Genomic DNA, 16977 nt, shown 5'->3' with positions numbered 1-16977 from the left:
TTGTCTAAAAACTCAGGCTATGACGGGGGATACAACACATGTCAAAACCTAAAACCCACATCACAACAGGATCAACTTAACAACAAAAATCTCCAAATTTCTCAACTATCACTTTATTAAAAACTTTCTTCCATCCCAATACAAACATAAACAAACTTTAAGAATAACAATTTCCAACATCGTATTCTCATGTCATATAAAAATGTAACCTACGTTATTACATCCTTCCAATAAGATCAGACCTAATAAAAGAACTAACGGACTGTTCCAGGCAAGAATCCAAATCACACGCCGTGGTTCTACTGCCTTCCACCTATGTTCCCAAGAACACACCCACGTTGCTAAAACAAAGCAAACATGGGTCAGCAAAATGGAATTTGCTGGTATGAGTAGACTAATCACATATAAACATTATCATACTTTAATTATCCAAACAATCACTTTATATTTTTCCATAACTTAATCATTCACAGCTTGGAAGATAGGTAGTTCCGTCATTTCAACCGGCATAGCTTCTTCCCAAGCAAGACTTCCGTCTTATTAACTAATTCTAATAACTTGTTTTAATACTAAGTCATTTAATTCAAACTTACCGATATCCACTGCTGTATAAGGGTAGGACCGCGTCCCTGCACAAAATGTTATTAAGTCCTACCCTCCTGCAAAAGAAAGTTAGAACTTCTATATAATATGTGTAGATATCCTATAGGTATTCCAATGCAAGCCCAAATACACTCGCATAATCAAATCAATTTCTCTTATCAAATAATCAATTACTTTTCTTATACACATATTTCACAACCTATGTACCTTAGGTCATTCCCGCCACATTCAAGGAATTACCCAACCTTACATTCCTGTACACTCAAGGAATACAACTAACCCGCAAGGTGAATACCTTAGTTCCTCTCTAGGGTAGTCCAAACAATCTAGTCATTCATGGCACATTCAATGAATACCCGGGTCATTCATGGCACATTCAATGAATACCCATATATAACGCTAACGGGCCATTTATGGCACATTCAATAAATGCACACCTAACCTATGACATCAACAGTCATAAAACTCAATTCCAAAACTTGAGGCGTGGAGAGTTCTAAAAGAGTGCGGTAAATTTATTTACGCATTATTGAACTTTATTTTATATATCATTTTAGAGAACGAATGAGTATCTTGATTCCTGTATTTTTTTATTTACGCGTTATTAATTTCAGGGATGTCTTAGTGTCATAACGTTGCATATCATAAAATACTGCAAAATCACATAGTAGTTAATACACATACACACGTATATATAGAAATCTTAGCCTAAAGTCAAGTTTGCTAATAGCCCTAGACCTATCTTAATAACCCAAATCATAATCCGAGTTAAAAGGTCAAATTGGGTCAACTGGTCAAAGTCAACCCTGGTCAACAGTCAACTCTGGTCAAAATCAACACGTCATGATCAAAGTCAAACTATCGTTTCCATGTTCAACAGGTTCAGGGTTATAGCCCTGGTTCATGGCTAAGGTCAATGTGTATGGCTCATGGCTTAAGGTAACACGGTGCTCGTAATCTAACCGCCAAGCCCAAACCTTAAAACCCGAAAGTCTAAAAGTTGAAAGACCCATGTAGATCTATTTTAAATTATATGGACTGGCCTCAAACAATATTAGAAACTAGCCCAAAAAAACAAGTAAGTGATTCAGCCCAAGAATTGAACCGAAACCGGCCCAAAAACTTTAAATTAAACTGGTCCACAAATAACTTAAAATCGGGCCCAACAAGAAATAGAAATTGGCCCAAAGAATTTAAACATTTCGGCCTAGCTAACAATAAGGGTTCGGCCTAACCGATTAGGGCCCAAGCCCAAAATCGGTTCTTCATCATCTTCTCCACTCCACCAATGACCACCAAAACCGACCACCACCAAGCTCTAATCGACCACCCAATACAACCCCGCGGTTTTGATCCCCATAACAACCCAAACAACATTAACAAAAGCGAAAGCTTCTATTAATTACAACAATTCCTTTCTTCAAAAGTAGATCTACAATTTCGGCCTCCATTAAAGCTTGTTCCAAGCTCCAATCGACAGCCCCCACACCCACGCTACACTACCCTATCATCATCAAACCCAAACAACAACAATATCAACAAAAAAACGTTCAAACTGTGTTACTGCAGTGTTTGGTTTGGGCAAGCCGCCATTAATGGAGCTTCGAGCTTCAACAGCACACTCTAATCTCCATCTCGACGTCCTCACACACTCAACCATAAACCCAATCATCCACAATCAATACCACGAGAGAAATTTAAAACACCCCAAAAGTATAAACGGCACAGGACGATTTCTAAGAGGCTGGCGCCTCCATTGACGACCCCTCCAAGCTTCTACAGAACCCACAAACATCAATTCTCATACCCACACTTTTACAATCACAACCAAACCTTATTCAATCACACCACAACCATCAAAGTTCAACTACAACAGAATAGTTCAACCAAAACAAAAACAGGACGCACCGCCATTATTGTGCCCAATAAGCTTCGACAGTTAAATTCCACTTTCCGAGTTTAACCAGAGTTTAACCAGTTTTAATAACGACAGTTTAACAAGTTTTCACATCAACAAGACGAATAATAATGACAAAAAGAGCAGAAACCATGAGTGGAATCTTTGAACAGTAAAGTTAGACGTGAATAGAAAAACTAATCTACTCACCTGTAGTGCTCTCCGATTATCAACCAGCTACCAGGAAAAACCTTCCTTTCCTTCCTTTAGTAAAACTCTCATTTTTTTTCTAAAACCCTCGTTGTGTTTTTTTTTCCCAAAAACTCTACGTGAGAAAACTCCCTGAAAAACAAGGACAACACTTATCCATTTACCTACGGGCTTTTATCCGTCCGTAACTGCTGGATATTCTATATATGTTTTATCTATTATCTATTTTCATTATTATCTTTATTATTACTAGTAAACGGGCACGTGCCTTGCACGTGCTAGGAAAGAAAATTTAGGGCGGAAAAAATCAAAAGAATGAACGCATGTAAATTAGTAACATATTACATTTGTTTGAATGGATATAATATGTATTATGATTTAGATTAATACAGGTCAAAGTGTGACAGAAAACTTCAATAAGAAAAAACACTTCAATATGCTAGTTGTGTACCTGTGTTCTTTGTCTGCTTTGATTTTTGCTGAGCTGCCATATTGCAAATAAATATATTCGAAAAAGTATTTAATCTCCTGTAACTTAGTCAATATATAATTATTAGTGCATATACCACAAACTAATTTACCAAAAAAATAGGTATTATGTTGATGAAGTTAACATTTGTGCTGCTGGTTGTGTAATTATCTTGTCGAGCATCTATATGTGATTGAAGAACATCGTTGATTCATATCGATGTATTATTACCGTAAGATATAAGAATATTATATCACAGTGTGCAAAATAATTGTTATTCTACATTGGAGAATAAAATAGCTAAAAAAAATGCAAGAAAAATAATATTTTTTTCATCATTGCCTTCAAAATTATCTAGCGAATCCATCAGCTCTTTTTTTTGCCGTTCTAAATATTTTGGTTGGTTTAAATAAGTAGGAGCTTGGACAGAGAAAGAAATTGTAGCTAGCTAACAAAAGTCATTTTCTATTTATTTATTTAGAAACGATTACAATGAGAAACAATTAGAAAAAAGACATTGGACATTGTTAATATTTGTTCTATATATAGATCTATTAAGTCGGATATAATATGTGGAGTGAATTGAATGTGTAAATAAAAGCTTTCTGTAAGATGTCTATGTAGCAAGATTACCATTTAAAAACTTTCAATATAATGTAAATCTTATTTCATGTGTATGGAGATCGAATGATTCAAATGATGGAGTGATGATTTTTTCAAATCATCTGTATGGAGGCGACAAAAGGAAGAAATTATGGATGCTAGTCGCATTGCTGAATTACATCTGTTTAACCATGTCGTTAGTCGCACAATCCTTTGATCAATTTTTGCATTGGTTATTGGTCTCCATTATGAAAATGCTATTATCACCCAACTCCACATGCAGTTTGTTGGCACGTGTCGGGCTTCCACTTGATTAACATAATGCAATAAAATGTTGGTTCTTTGAGAGTCAAATTAAATGTAGTGAGTAGTGAGTAGTTAGCAATAAGTGCAGAGTGCATAGTGAAGAAGTTCAGAGGCATTAAAAGCGTTATCAATTGTGCACACTCACTATGCTATGTGTAGATGATTATAGAAACAATTTTTCAAGCAGCAACAACTTTGATTATAGAAACATCCATAATACAGATTGGTGTATTGGGAAAAAATTTAGTGTTATACAAATGCACTTCAATATAGCTTATTAGCAAAATACAAATGTACTGCTCTTTTGTTTTCAGCCCTGGATTCTGGATCCTTGCAGTGATTAATAGATGTTGACATCATATCCTTTCTAAACTGAAAGCGAATCAGAACAATACTAAACATCTGCTGAAGTTGACGTCATATCCTTATGGTGACCTTTTATTTTGCGTATTATAGTAGCTTTAATTAGCTTATTCCCATGGTGGTATTGCATAATACACGATGCAATTACCCCTTGTTTACCTCGAGATTTGATTAGTGTTGTATGTATTTCTTTGCATAGGAATACATTAACACTTTTTTGTTAGTAGTTAGCTCACTTAGAAAAAAAAGTACCAAATGTAATAATCCATTAATCTGCTAAAAGAATCTGGATTAAATAGAAAAACATTTAAGTTGTTGTGCACTATCACCACCACCCATGACGAACTTTGGCGATGCCATCATGAGGAACTTCGAACCGAAATTGGAAACTCTATCCTCGGTCGATCAGAAGCAACTTCGTCCCGATCATCACTATTGAATTCAGGTCGCATGGGCGAAAACAAAGGAAGTTGGCGAGGTAAACGGTGCATATCCTTTCAATTTCAATAAATACGGATTGCCAAGACATACAAACAGCACCAAACTGGATAAGGTCCTTAACATTGTAGAAAAGCTTCTCTGCTATGACAAATGTAAGATGACTTGGGAGTTCCAGCCACATGTAAACCCATTTAACTAATTTTGTAATCTTCACAACGAGAAAGGTAGGGGGAGAATTTTTGATTTTCCAGCGTAATATAGCTGCATAGTCTATTACTTGATACAATTTAACCCATGCTATAATGAATAATCATATCTTAATCAAGGCATCATGACAGGGGTACTCCTGTTTCTTAGACAATTTCAATTTTTTTTCTGCAGCGATTAAAACAAAATTCGGAGGATGTGCATTATATTAATCTTGGCAGTCCTTTAAATATTAGTTGCCATCCCTAGTTCAAGGATGATGAAATGAGGTTTCCCTCTATACTCCACATCCTGTTTCCATTTAATGGAGGATCGCTTGAGAACATAAGTAAACAAATAACTAAGCAATAACAAATGGAAGATCCAAAAGAAGTACAACAATGAGAGGAATTGAACGTATTCAATATTGACCTTGATGCTCTTGGCTGTAAGTCGTAACACTCGGGCTTCTTCCCTATCCTCTATTATATGTAATTGAGCAACATGCATTGTCGATTGAGATGAATGCAAAGCCTGAAAAATGTAGCCCATTATGTGCCAAGAACAAAAACTACATAATAAACAAACAAATTTATGATGAAACTGTAGAATACACCATATTAAAGTTACTGATGAAATTAAACTCAACATTATACGACAGTTAAATGCATATGAAGAAGTTGACAATCAATTAACACATTCTATGAAGGCTAAAATATATTGTATTAATCTGATTCGCTTTACGCATAACACAATCCTTGGTAAACTCAAATTTAGAATCCTTTCAAGCATTGATTCTACTGAGATACTTTTGTTCCGATCTCTATAATCACACGTTAATACTTCACTTATATTCACTATAGATAACTCATTGTGAGAAAAAATATATCAAATACCCCTATTCATTCATTAGGAAGCAAATGGAAACAAAACCATAAACATCATAGATGTTACACAATCATTGTAAACCCTCATCATCGAATGCGTAGGAAATGACATAATCATTTCATAAATTAGTACATGATAAATAATGAAAAGGGCAAAAAAAAAACCTTAGGAAGCAAGAATTACGAATCTCCATATTTTGATTAGGAAACATTATCAGCGTTCAACTGACAGCTGACTTATAAAAGTATCATTGTCGTTGGAGCAATAATTTCTTCATTACATATCATTTATGTGGGTCAATAAGAAATGCATTGGATAAAAATATCCCTAGATGATGATAATAGTTAAAAAGAAACTATATTATATAATCAATTAAAGGTTGGGAACCAAAACAAATACTATATGCCAGTTATTTGTTTTTTATAAGGGCATAGAAGACTGTACCTTCTAATCTTGAAAGGAAAATTGGGGACAAAAACAATCCTAAAGTACTTGTTCCCACCATAAACTGCATGTAACAAAACACCTAGCACATCTATGAAACCCAGTGCGTATCCTTGTTGGCCTTGTGGATCGAAGCGGTGTTCTTGCACGCGTTTTGAGATTGTTATTATCTAAAAATTGCACAATCAATCAATTAATGTAAAAATGTAACAATGCATTAAAAACCAAGCCTAAATGCTTGTGAGAACTTGTAACCTAAAATTATATGATTGCCAGGCACATCTAAAACTCGATTGCTTGTGTTTCTAGCCTAATGTAGAAATTTTGTAAAGTGCGTTTGTGTTTGATCTATGAGCAAGGGGATAATTTCCTCAAGGATGCTGATAATGTAATAGTAAATGACACATGACACCATTGGCTCCAAAATCTTGGTCCTGTTTTCCACATGACACATCCATGGATGCCCCCTCCCCTGCGCACTTAAAATGGAAAAAAAACGAACAAAAAGCTAAGCATGCATGTCTACTATTAATCCCTGTTTTAGGAAACGCCCATTCACATTATGTTGCAAACAAATACTGATAACTAAGTTTCTTAAAATTAAGTGTAAACAAAATGAATGTGCGACAAGAGTATATAATGAGTTCTTGCAAGAGAGTGCTAAAACACAACAAATTTTAGTCTTGAGGAAATCATATAGTAAGCCGGGTTCACCAACAAAACAATTATTATTGTCACTAAACAATTTGAGCCTCTAATGTGAGCCTATAATGTGCCTATATAATGGGAAAACTTTTATATATTTTCAGTTCTATATATAAGAAGATGAACAAATAAACCATGTTTTCATTGGCTGCCATTTTTGGATAAAAATAAATGACAACCTTATGTAAGGAAACGAAGCATGACAGAATACTATATACAATAAGTTAGAGAACAATTTAGTGTGGACAATATATAAATGTAAAAGTGAATGGGCATAAATGAAGAATAAGTTAAATATGCTACGTACTAAAAGTCAAAGAAGGGGAGAAGTTTTTGGCTATGTTGCATTTAACAATGGTAAAATGAGATAATGTCAAAAGCAATGCATCCAAAGTGCAAGAATAGTTCTTTAAAATGAATGAGATGTCTTATTACATTGTGAGCCAACACGTAAGATGCACAAAGAGCCACAAAAGATTGGTAGCAGACACCCAAGTGAAAATTAATAAAATAATAAACAAATAATCCAGAGACAAAATTTTTATAAAGCACTATGAAATCATTCCCAATAAAAAGAAGAAACTAAAGATGTAATTACTATGAAATCTTGAACTGTGTCACGCCTAGTGCAACTTTACAATGACTGCTATCACTCTAGTGTGTAATGGTGAAAGTTATTCTAAACCATTGGCATAATGATCGTGAAACATAAAATCGTATTGTGTAATCTTTTATGTGGAAATCATTGCCACTAACTTTCTCGTGCCCAACAATTCTACTAATCAACTAATATGTGAATTACATACAAAAGGCCACCTACTAACGACACATTTTATCCAATCCAAATTTCAAGTATATCCTTGGGTGCTCAAAGAGACCCAAGTGGAGAATCTACTAAAATGGTGCGTGTGAAACTCAAAAAGGTATTTACTTAGCATTCTATTGTTTCCAATAGGTGGTAGTGCCATATAGACACAGTTGTTAGAAAATTAAAAGTTCATATCATGATCAAACACGATAAGTATAATCAGTTGGCAAACAAACTATATGACAGAAAAGAATAGAATACATTGATGAGAATGAATATTCAATAACCTTAATAGTTTACTCGTTGGTTTTGAAATAGGTATAAAAACGTTGAAGCAGTGATCAATCCACTTCTTCTTATTGTAGGTTCAGAAGTATCTTCTCTTCAACTTAATTCTTCCCATAATTGATTGAGTTGTAAGGATTTGTTCAACCCATGAATCAGTTACTGGTAGAGGATGTCTTCAACAAAAGAAAACGGGTGAAGGTTCATTCACAAATAAGTTCATTAGCAATTAATAACACATTACGTTCAAGATCTACTCAATTTCCATCATAACAAAGGAAATATAATGAAACATAATGAACCAAGATTAATGAAAACATTATTTACACTTTCCACGGTTCATGAAAATAGATTGGAAGAGAGATGAATCTAAAATGGATAGTATGGTTAATAATATAATACAACATTCATAGTACCATCCTCAAAATGTATACCTAAGACAATGATTTTAGCAGGAAAGACTAAAAATGGAAAAAATAATAAGTAAAACAAATATAACCTGTTATTCAATAAGGTAAGTTATTCAAATGTTTTCTATTGCTTTAGCATCTAAGCAAATGGAGAAAAAAATCCATATCAATGGAAAAGTAGTAGTGGCTTTAAGCGACAAATAAAAGAGGCACTTCGTAGTAATATTATAAACTCCATATTTAATTACACATTGTTAAGTTTGTTCAATACTCATGGAAAAAGATATGTTTACGGAAAGCACAAATGCAAAGTACAGAAAGATCACTCTCTTTTGGTGCCTAGGAGAAACTGGTTCACACACAATCAATTAGAAATCCAGAGACAGCTATAAGCAAAAATACATAAACAATTTTTTTTTTGGATATGCAAAGCCACCAGTAGAATAAAACAATATATAATTGGAAGTCAGAAAATTAATATGAAAGTACCCAGTGAAGTCAAGTCAATGGCAACAACCCAAACAGTGCACTTTCTTACTAAGTAATAGATCAGAGTTGTATATTCGGACAAAACCGTGGTGTTTCCATGATGTATCTAGATATTTGAATACCTAAGCGTACCTTAAATTGGTCCATAATCCCATTTTGAGCGAAACTGTAATGAAGCATTCCTTCACCCACCCTGTGTTTGAAATTAACTCTAACAATACTAAAATGAATTAATAAAATGTTTAGAAAGAAATCCAAGAGTAATATGAATTAAGAAATACTAATGAAAAGAGATTTTAAATTTTTTTTATCTGTCAATCAATTCAACTTTTTTCTAAACTCTACTTGATAACAAACTAAACAGTGGAAAACAATAAAAGTGCAGTACACGCAATTCCACGTAATGAGAAAATTAGGAACATAGTGCTATTAGTATTATACTATCAAAATGCATTGGAAAGAATCGAAAGTGATTATAGAGTGAAGCATGTAATGGAAACAACAGAGCAACATGTAACAGAATTAACAATACCAACTATAAAATGAAGAACATAAGCAACAATAGTATGACAATCTATTAGTATAAAGAAACAAAGAATGCACATCCAATCTAGTTCACACATAGTACGTCTTAGTAACAAATAATGCATTAAACTCTCGGGATAATCACCAAGGACGAAAATTGAAATGAACACACCTGAAAAATGGGAGTTGCGAAACACACACCATTGGATTAACTGTTGATACTGCTATTGTAATCTGAAAGTACAATAAAATCACTCTAAATACAAATCTGATCTAAACAAAAGATAAATGCAAAAAATGAAATTGGGAAATAAATTATGGGCTAAAGAAGAAGAATATATGGGTGAGAGAAAACAAACATTTTTGGTGGTTGTTCCATTTTGATTTAGAAAATGAAAGACACGAAGTGAAAGAACCTTGATTGTTTGAGAGTCCATTCATTTTTCTTATACATAAAGAAATCAATTCCATCAAACTAATGCACATGAACGTGCCTCGATGCTATGCAAATGCATGAAAGGGAAATGGCAAAAGAAAAATACTATGTGGACTTTTATTAAACTACAAACTATGTAACAATTAAGAGAAGAAAAAAGAAGACAGAGACACTACTTACCACGAATTAGCAAAGACGAAGGCGAGGCAGAAGCAAAAGAGTAAGAGGATCACATCATTACTATAAATTTATGATCGATCCTTAATCCCATTTTGAACAACACTATTGTTAGTAGTCCTTCTAAGTTGTAACAGCGACCTGTGTTTGACAAAAATACGAAAGCCTCAAACAGATTTTGGGAAGCGCTAATTGATTAATATTAAACAATCCAATAGTAGCAAAATTCAAGTGAAGAAAAATGAGGAAGAAGAATAAGAGAACGAGACGGGAAGAAAATGCAATCAAACCTGTTTCTGAAGATCGCCATGGAACATTGTACGCATCATTTTTTAATCTGGAAACGAGGTCTAAATGGTGAGAACAAAAGAAGGAATTAATGAATTTGAGAAAGATAAGTGATGGAGTTTCGTTATTTTGCTGGAGAAAGAAGTTTTTTTTTTTCTTGATGTTAATTTTTATACCTGTAGATAAACTGGTAAAGTACTCGAAACGGTGCGTCTGTTTCGGTTTATTATTCGGCAAAAAGAGAGTGATTGCAAACCGGGGAACGGGAACTAATTGGAAAATCGGAAATACCCTTGCACTTAAAGCCTTCCGAGAATTTCGCGGGTGAAACTTTTGGGTACCCTTTAGATTAAAAAGTTTAGTCTAAAAAATAGAATACGGGAACTAATAAATGGCGGCTAGTTTTCCCATTATATATAAGATATAAGATTATTATTAGGAAAACAAAGAATAAAAACACGGGGTGTTATAAACTGAATACGCAATCTAGCAAACCACTTATTTATATCTGGGCCACCCCCATGAACGAGAATGGGACGAATACCAACGAGCGAGAGAGCAACAAGGTCTTGGACGATTGAATCTTGATGAGATTCCGATTTCATTGTGGCGGTGCCACTGTACTTAACAATGATGGTCTTCTCCTTAAACTCAGCGATGTATGGATTGGCTTCTGAGACGATTTTATCTCGGGTTTGATCTGGTGTTCTTGGTATCATTGCTAGTGATGGTCTAGGTTTTGTTGTTGTTATAGGTGGTGGTGGTGGTGGTTGTGGTGGTGCTGTTGTTTGTGGCGACGGCAGTGGTGGTAGTGGTTTACATGTGATCATCCTTTTAACTTTTTTCCGCCCTTTTTTTGTCCTGGTCATGCTGTGCGCTCCGGAGGAAATCAAATGGATGAATCTGAACTGAAGTGCAACTAGTACACATATTGCAATGAGGCACATACTGGCAAACAAAGGGGACAGATCCATAGCTATGCACTGTGGTACCTGATAGAAAATGGTAATAAAAAATCAAATGACCAAGTGTGTCCAACATCCTAATAATAATCCAATAGCAATATGATAGAAATCCAGCAAAGTTAAACTCACAGTTAACAAACAAACAAAATAACAACCATGAAGCACAATTAGTTATAAATTTGGTTTTGGACTCATCCAAGTAAATAATTCAACAAAGCAACCGATTTAACAAAAGCAACAGAGTAAACGCAAAAAAACAAGAAAGTTACCGGAATATAGAAGATGTCGGAGAGAGCAACTTTGAGAGTCAAATGGCTGGCTGGGTAAATGAAGATGCACGTACGTAGTGGTATCATCACCCAAAGGTTTTACCGACTTTGCTAGTCGGCACCTGCGACAACTTTCTTTTTGTTCACTGACTTTGCCAGTTTTTTTGATTTGGTGACTCTACTTTTTACTTTTTGCAATGGAATGATTCTTTCAAAGTTGTGTGGCTCTAGGTATTGAGTCATTAGGGTTATTCATTCTCCTGTCACAAACAATTTTTTGCTTGTTCATGTCACAATTCGTTACTTCCACTCACATTTTCTCACCAATATTCTCTTCACCCCTAGAAATAGTAGTCAATACCTCCCAATCATAAAGACTCCTCAAATCTGCCAAAGCTTCTGATACCATCCCATTTCCACACCCAAATCTGCCCGTCTTCCTCACCAAGCTTCTCTCCTTGATAAACAGTAGCCAACAAGTTGTTTGAGATGTGACAAGAACTTGTGTTGTACCTGTCATCAGCTTATGAAGGACAAACAAACGTCATTAGGATTTTTTGATGCTAGCGTATTGGTTGGTACTTGGTAGTCTGTTTTTTGAGTTATGATCATCAAAGAGATTTGTCCTTAATAGATTGATGGAGCTATGTCTACGTAGGTTTATATCATACTCGGAACAAAATACTCGGAAGCACTCAAAGCCCAAGTTTTTTAGTTTAAAAAATTGGTTTTCTTTCTTTTAATTTTATGTCGTTCATATTGTATCATGTATCAGAATTTTCTTTTTAAATTGTTGTATAGAAGAAGCAAAGAAGAAAATTTATAGGATTGTGTGTGAGAATCACTTTGTTGGTTTTGGTGCTGAAATTTCAAATAAGCTTAAAGGTTGGTGTGTTCTTTATTCAGTAATCAGTACTATAGGTTATTGGATGGGTTCTTTCTGTAGCTGTTTACCAAATTTCTCTACAGGAATGCCCGGGGTTCTAGCCGTTCTTCCAGATTGCTTAATAAATAATAGCCGACAAGGTAAATTTTTTGTGTTCTGCTGTAAGCGTATTTTGACAACCCAACCCTCTATATTGTCTTTTTTCTGAAATTGAGTGGGTTTGCTCTAAAGTTTTGATGTAATTTTATTATTTTAACTATTTCATCAATCTTATATCTTTTATCGATAAAAAAAAAAGGGGGATGGTTGCTTACTATGCAGACTTGACTTTCTTTTTTTCATTTTATTTCTTCTCATGCAGTCCAGTCAATTGCTCGCTTCAGTCCAACGAACCGGAACTACCACCTTAATGATGTATTCAGTTATTATCATCTGTCTGAACGTAATTTGGAGACAATATCAGATAATTGGTGTGTTGTTATAAGGAAGCCCGACGGTAAATTTGGTACTGAAGAACAAACATTTGATTTTTGTATTCAAATGTTAACTAAAGTTCTCGGAAGGTAAAACAAGTTTCTCAAAATTTTCGACTTTTCGTTTGTTTTATCAATTTTTTTATGCTGTTTTGGTGTATTTAATTCTTACTGTTTCTTTGATTTAGTTCTTTTTCTATAGTTATTTCTACTTCTTGTAGTTTTACTAAGTGCATCATAGTGTTTTACTGGATATTTGCTTTAAGGTCGAGGTTTTTTCTTGTATATGAGCACTTTGGTTTGACCTTATGCCAATATCCAAATCCTTGATGTAGTTTTCGACTCAGTAAGTCACATTAGGGATGTAATTGTTATGGACTGTTGGATTTAGCTTATTGAAGATTTGCAGTTTCTTGAGATGGTTATTTCAACACTCAAGTTAGGTATTTCCTTTTAAATTAGTTCTTGTTATTTATTGTTACTGACTGTTGCGGTTCTAGTTACATGGACGCTACAGATTTAGATAAGTTTGTACCGTTGCCAACTGTGATAGCCTGGATTGAATTTAATCCCAATTCCCACATCGTGTAGTAAGTCGTCTTGGATCGTAGATATATTATAATGCTCCAAACATACTAGCGTTGTGGCCTTTTGAGAAAACCCCACACATTTGATGGGCATGCTATAGACTTGGCTTTTGGGTGGCTAAGAGGGACAGTATTAACTGTTGGTATGTGGTGAGTCGTTACAAAGTGCTACTATTAATGTGGTGGGGATGTGATACCCTGGATTGGGTTTAATCCCACATTGGAATATTGGATACATAGCCGTCTTGGATCTAGAATATATTGTAGTGCTTCAAACTTACTAGTGTCACCTTTGGAGGAAAACCCACACCCATGATGGACAGACTTTGGACTTGTGCCTTTGGGTGTGCTGCATAAGTGGAGCCAATATCGACTGTTGGTAGTTGTTTTTTTTCCCTCAAAGATTGGCATATTATTATACTAAACGTGGCGTTGACATGCCAATACTGTCGGAATAGAGATCTTTACAGATGATATCAGGTGGCCTGGCATGCCAGCTCATGTAACGAGCTAAAGTAATTCCATTCTGTGCTAGAGTATCAGCTGTGGCGTTAGCCTCCCTGTAGATGTGAGTTAGGGATAGATTGGTGAAGGAGGAGAATAGTTGTCGGATATCCTCTATGATTCCAGCCGCCGCCCATGGACTGTCCCTGTCATTTCCTTTAATACAGCTGATCAACGCCTCTGAGTCGCTTTGGATGTGTAGCTGTGGGATGTTGTATGAGGCAGCCAGAGAGAGACCGAGTCTCATTGCCAAAGCTTCTGCAATGAAGGATGTGGAGATAGGGACAAAAACAACTGTTGGTAGTTGTTGGGTCGTTCACCATCGTTGACAAGGACAGGGATGTCTGGTACATTTATAATAACAGGGGGTGGGTACATTGACTTGAAATTTCTGATTTGTTGATCTATTGTCAAGATATTTTCTGACATCGGTTTATATTGAAAGAAGGTGACAATTTGGGGAGAGACCACAAGAAGATCAGACTTGGTATGGTGTTACCCTCATGTCTAAGAACCTAGAATAAAAAGACCAAGACATTTAAAATAGTGGGGAATGAGAACGAGATTTTGCCATCCCAGATAAATACTTCCATTGTGTAAACACGGGGATCGGCGCTAACCTAGTTGGAATCTAAGTTACATTGACGCGGATAGGTGTGTCCATTATCTGACACAGATATGAAGTGTCTGACACGGCGAAATACAAAAAATGGGGCTACACCTCATACCATATGTCTGATATGTGTCCGACACAAACACGTGGCTACGTATCTGACATGGAATATTTTTGAAATATGGCGTGTCCATGTTACATAGGTTGGAATGTGTTAGTACCAGCCTATCAGGTATTACACGACAATTAGAGGAACACTATACAGATTACCTAGAGGGCCCTAATTGGAACGAAAGACTTTGTGTGTGTGTGTCTCTTTGTGTCTGTCTTTGTCTGTGTGTGTATGTCTGTGTCTGCGTTTGTCTGTCTTTGAGTAGATAGAAATGCCTCGCTAAGGCATTATCATTTCACAACTGTTTGAGATATTGTCCACACTGTGAATTTAAAGCCTTTCATCATAATAGTTTTGGATACTCCAATTTCAAGATTGAATCACAGCATTCTACTGTGTTAAGCTGATGCAGGAGCATCAAAATGGACCCACTAATCAGCAGGCCTTGCCACTAGTTTATTTTGGTGTTCTTTATTTTGTTTTATTAATGTGAAAGTCTATTAGTATGTGCCTAGTCTTTTGAAGAAGTCATATGACTAGCTCATGACTTTTGAAACAATAGAGGGCTGAGATTTAAAGATTATTAAACTTATTACAATATTATGGGTAGGATGTTAGGGTTGTTTGTCCACATTATATATTGTCGTATGGAGACCTCGTAAGCAGCTTTTATTCACTTTATCAAGAATTCTGATAATAAGAACTTTAGGTATTCCTGCCATTCATATCAGTTCATGTTAGAATCCTTATTATTATTATTATTATTATTACTATGATTATTTTCTGTTTTTTGAATTTCTCGACAAATTTTTAGTGAAGAAGATGCAAAAAAGAGAATTTACATTGTTTGGGGTAATGCTCCATTTGGTTTTTGTGCTGAAATTTCTGTGGAGATGTTAAATAAGCTCAACGGTTAGTGCATTATCAGTTTGGAAATGAGTCTTTAATTACTTTGTGAGAGGGAGTCTTGCTGAAGCTACTTGTGTAATTTTTCTGCAGGTCTGCCGAATGTTATAGCGCTGCTTCCTGATTGTACGTTTCATTTCATGATAAGAACAAGAATTGTGGTGGTAAGTCTTTTTATGTCATGGATTACTTTGTTAAAAATTGTTGAATGTGTAAATTAGGGAGGGAAAGAGCCACTCCCTTGTTTACACTCCCATGTACATTCCCATGTAAACAGTGTACCTACAACTTAAGTGAAGTACTGATTTTTGGTGGAGATGATGTCCCCCGCCATCAAGATCATCCTCAGAGATAAGTCACCTTATTTGAATGTCTAACCTTGTCAAAAGAGTTGACAGAACTGTGTGCGTTTGATGAAATACTAGAGTCCATCAGAAGATACAGTTGTTGCACTATTCTCGCTAGTAACTTGAGCTCAAATGTTTTCAAGTTTTGTAACATAATTTCTTGCTCTTGATTCTGTACATTTTTTAGCTGAGAATATCGAGATCTTATGATCTTCGACATTTTTCTTTTCGTTGATATACTCTAGCTGCATCTTATAAGGTGGATATATTATTAGTCTTGTTTTAACTCATTCTTTATTCCTTTTTCATGCAGTCCTTGTTATTTCCCTTTGCCCTTTGAGACCCGATCGGGGTCATTTTTATGAGACTTGGGATGAACATTATGCAGATCCTGAGAATTCTGGGGAACGTATTTGGTGAATCTCAAGTTCCAGCTGACTTTACGAAATGGGTGAAAACTGAAGAGTTTGGTAAAAGTGATAACCCATTTACTCTACTGTTCAGATACACCACACTTTGCATATCGCAATGGGGTCATCCCGTTTACCATTACCACCTACACTGAAGAAGCGGATCCTTATGATGATGTGGTGTGTCAGCAAGGTGCGCATACCATCCCTAGTTGAGCGTGTGACGAACCTATCTCGATAGTCATCGTTGGTTGTTTGTACCTAGTACTGGTGCTTATATAAGATAATCAGAAATAAGCAAGTATTTGCGAAAAGAATTAGTCCATGAGACCATTTTTTCAATCTACTACCATTGTCCTGGAACTTTCATTA

The 16977-nt window shown here is 35.3% G+C and overlaps 1 protein-coding gene and 1 long non-coding RNA gene across 5 annotated transcripts; one reads left to right on the top strand and one right to left on the bottom strand.

The window, feature by feature from the left end:
* Window positions 1-5776: 5776 nt before the first annotated feature.
* On the bottom strand, window positions 5777-9493 carry LOC147490831 (uncharacterized). Its single transcript, XR_015200282.1, has 3 exons — window positions 9240-9493; window positions 8211-8384; window positions 5777-6580 (listed from the first exon to the last, which is right to left on the bottom strand). It is a non-coding gene; the product is annotated as an uncharacterized LOC147490831 (long non-coding RNA).
* A 2029-nt stretch (window positions 9494-11522) lies between these two features.
* LOC147490830 (multiple organellar RNA editing factor 5, chloroplastic/mitochondrial-like) lies at window positions 11523-16977 on the top strand. Of its 4 annotated transcripts, none has more exons than XM_086569381.1 (6): window positions 11523-11837; window positions 12737-12793; window positions 13015-13216; window positions 15757-15854; window positions 15942-16012; window positions 16509-16977. In XM_086569381.1, the coding sequence occupies exons 1-6, from the start codon at window positions 11810-11812 to the stop codon at window positions 16533-16535; spliced, it is 483 nt and encodes a 160-aa protein (XP_086425507.1). In that variant the 5' UTR covers window positions 11523-11809; the 3' UTR covers window positions 16536-16977. The 4 variants fall into 4 exon arrangements, with proteins under 4 accessions (XP_086425507.1, XP_086425508.1, XP_086425510.1 ...); XM_086569382.1 differs by having other exon boundaries at window positions 11523-12652; XM_086569384.1 differs by lacking the exon at window positions 11523-11837 and adding an exon at window positions 12615-12667 and having other exon boundaries at window positions 12708-12793.

This window comes from Coptis chinensis, chromosome 6 (assembly GCF_015680905.1).
Source record: "Coptis chinensis isolate HL-2020 chromosome 6, ASM1568090v1, whole genome shotgun sequence".
Classification (NCBI taxonomy): Eukaryota; Viridiplantae; Streptophyta; class Magnoliopsida; order Ranunculales; family Ranunculaceae; genus Coptis; species Coptis chinensis.
Note: the sequence above shows the minus strand (reverse complement) of the source record. Positions and strands in the feature narration are given on the sequence as shown.

Coding starts and splice junctions, on each gene's coding strand:
- LOC147490830 (XM_086569380.1), top strand. CDS start 12,697: ATGGGTTCTTTCTGTAGCTGTTTACCAAATTTCTCTACAGGAATGCCC. Junction 12,794..13,014: donor AATAAATAATAGCCGACAAG/GTAAATTTTTTG, acceptor CTTCTCATGCAG/TCCAGTCAATTGCTCGCTTC. Junction 16,013..16,508: donor TAAGAACAAGAATTGTGGTG/GTAAGTCTTTTT, acceptor TTTTTCATGCAG/TCCTTGTTATTTCCCTTTGC.